This window comes from Stegastes partitus, unplaced genomic scaffold, assembly GCF_000690725.1.
Source record: "Stegastes partitus isolate 25-593 unplaced genomic scaffold, Stegastes_partitus-1.0.2 Scaffold2789, whole genome shotgun sequence".
In the NCBI taxonomy this organism is placed as follows: Eukaryota; Metazoa; Chordata; class Actinopteri; family Pomacentridae; genus Stegastes; species Stegastes partitus.
This window is the reverse complement of record NW_007580520.1, coordinates 1930-4636: the sequence shown is the minus strand read 5'-3', so window position 1 is coordinate 4636 and position 2707 is coordinate 1930. Positions and strand designations below refer to the sequence as shown.

The 2707-nt window shown below is 39.6% G+C and overlaps 1 protein-coding gene across 1 annotated transcript in view; it reads right to left on the bottom strand.

Moving 5' to 3' along the window:
• Positions 1-6: 6 nt before the first annotated feature.
• LOC103375695 (interferon-induced very large GTPase 1-like) overlaps positions 7-2707 on the bottom strand; it is a gene marked incomplete at its 5' end in the record, with an annotated part of 4626 nt that continues 1925 nt past the window's right edge. Inside the window, one exon of the mRNA XM_008306011.1 lies at positions 7-2702. Within this exon, the coding sequence (XP_008304233.1) occupies positions 796-2702 (1907 nt within the window). The remainder of the gene's footprint in view (positions 2703-2707) is intronic.

Below are 2707 nucleotides of genomic sequence, written 5' to 3'. Positions count from 1 at the left end.
GCCAGATTGTAGATTTTGTCTCTTTATTTAATCAGGTGTCAGTCATGTAACATGCTGATAATACTACATGTAGAATAAGTGATTCTTTAATTCCTTTAAAAGTGTAAATATTTCCCATCAGCTTCTTCAGTGAACAAGGAGCAAAGTCATTCTACTTTCTTCTCAACTCAGATGACAATATAAGCTTTTCTGGCATGTAAACACTGACCAGGCAAAAAGAAGATCTGCTTTGTCTTGGACTTGAAACACTGATCAACAACATCATAATGCACATTCATGCAAGCATTCAGATCATACAAACAACCTCAGGATCTTTTGTTACACTCAAATATAAATACATGATATCAGACATGTCACAGAATCAAACACAAAATGATTTAACTTCTGACTCATCAGTTGCTTAACACATGTAACGTATTATCATGTTATTATAACGTTACCACATCCAGATCTATGAGGAACACAAATGCAACAACTGGACATCAAATACTTTGAAAACAAAATCAATCAAAAAATGCTCTCAAATCATTTTTTAATGTAATCAAGACAAAAAAGCAATGTTTGTTTTCTCTGTTGCTTTGATACATTCTTCAGCTCAACTATAATGACATGAACTGTCACACAAAACAGTCATGAAGCAGATTAGTGGAGTTCATTAAATGTGTCAAATGTCAAAGTGAGAACCTTGTTGTAAGCAAGTGGTTAAATATGTATGTGTACTCACAAGATCTTTCATCTTCTCTTCTATACAGTAATGTGACCATTAAAGGGCCCCTCCTTCACTGAGGAGAACTATTACTTGATGGGAAATGATTCTTTGAGGCTGTCTTCTGCCTGCTTGGATTCGATGATTTTCCATGAGTGAGGAATATCAGCAGGTTCTGCATGATATGCTTTGGCAAAGTCAGTGTTGTATGTTGCCATTACATATTTCCAGTAGTTTGATGCCTTGGAGCTCACATCTGGACGAATATCCCAGTCAGGAAAATATTTCCTGTAATGTTTGTAAGGGTGCCATTTATTGTTTGTAGCATCACAGCGAAACCTGTTGTCACTGTCCACTAAGGAAGAGCATATGTCAGTGACAAGTTTCTTCGTTGAGTCCCACCTGTATTTACCCAGACCCTGTGGCCGATGCTGTGAAGCAAAGTGCTCTTTATGGTTTTTTCCTTCTGCCTCACAAGGCACTGCACAGAATGGACACTGTTTGCCACATCCAATCACTCTGGTGAAGAGCTCATTCAGGGGATTCATATGGAGATGTTCTAGTTTCTTTGAAAAGGTCATTTTTTTAAACTTCTCTCTGAGAGTTTCTGCCATGTCATTCACAGACACCGTGAGCCAGTGAGCAAACTGTTCCTTGTCAGCATTGTTCAGGATCATGACAGAATCAAGAGCAGTTTGGGAAATAACAAGTTTATCACCAAGTTCTTTGCAGATATCTTCAACTAAGGCCTTCAAGTCGACAGCGTTTCCTTCTGTGGCCTTTGCGATGGCATCATTTATGCTGCTGATACTTGACTTAAGATGTCGATCCTCAAACTCAAATGTTACAGAGGACCTTGAGAAACGTTCCTCTATTTGCTGACGTATTCTGTTCTTGATGTACCACTCGTAAGAGGAACTGTAGTTCAAATAGTCTTCAAATTTTTTCTTTGAAGGCAAGTCCTTCAAAAGTGAATACTGGAAGGACATTCGTGTGCTGAACTCCTTACATTTGCGCATTTCATCAACGATGTTTGGACCTAAGGACCGGTTGACAAAGTCTTCAACAGCAGGCTTCAGGCATTGGTCCGTGAATTCTTCTGCCTTCTTCTGGGCCTGGTCTCGCTGATGGAACACATCTTTGAAATCAGAACGAAACATTTCCTTGTTTTTCATCAAACATCTGTGGGGATCATTTTCTTGAATGAAATTCTTGTGCATTTCCTCAAAGCGTCTGGCTGCAAATCCACAGATGTGCTGTTTTAGAGAGACTTCAAACTCGATGTCTGTCTTCACATTCTGATTGTTTTCCAGTTTCTCATCGATGATGAGTAGGATCTCCTGGATGTAAGTATCATGGTAGTTGGTTTTTCTCTCAATCTTTTCAGTTACAAACTGTGTGCAAGCAGCGATGATCCTGTCAGCCACTTCTTGTACATGATCTTCGCCATTCCACAACTTCTTCACTTCACGTTTAGCTCTTTTGCGCCAGTTTTCATCTGTATGTGTGAACGGCTTTTGTCCACAATCTCGCAGTCTTTTTTTACTCAGCAATTCACATGCACCACTCCCCTTCTGAGACAGATTTGTTCTCAGGCAGTGATCTACCCTGGTGAAGACATCTGTGGTCTGTTGTTCAGAAAAAGAAGAAGGAAGTTTGTTCAGTGTTTCATTCCACATCTTATCAAATTCTTTGTCCAGTTCTTTCTCTCCCATCTGGACTCTTCTCTTTCGACATTCATCAATTAGTGCACACACTGCTTTTTCTATTTTTTTTGTGTGGTTCTCCTTGATTTTGTCAAGTTCTCTCATTCCCCGTCTAATGTCTGCTGCTGCTGTTAGTTGATTCACAACAGAGCTTTCCATTTCTCGTCGAAGGCTCTTTGCACTGTTTGAGAACTCCTCTTTGTATCCTTCAACTAGATAGACATGACCCTCTGTTTGCTTGAAGTACTGTGTTAGATTGTCGAGAAGCTTTGTCTCCCATTTAGACAGCTCTGTG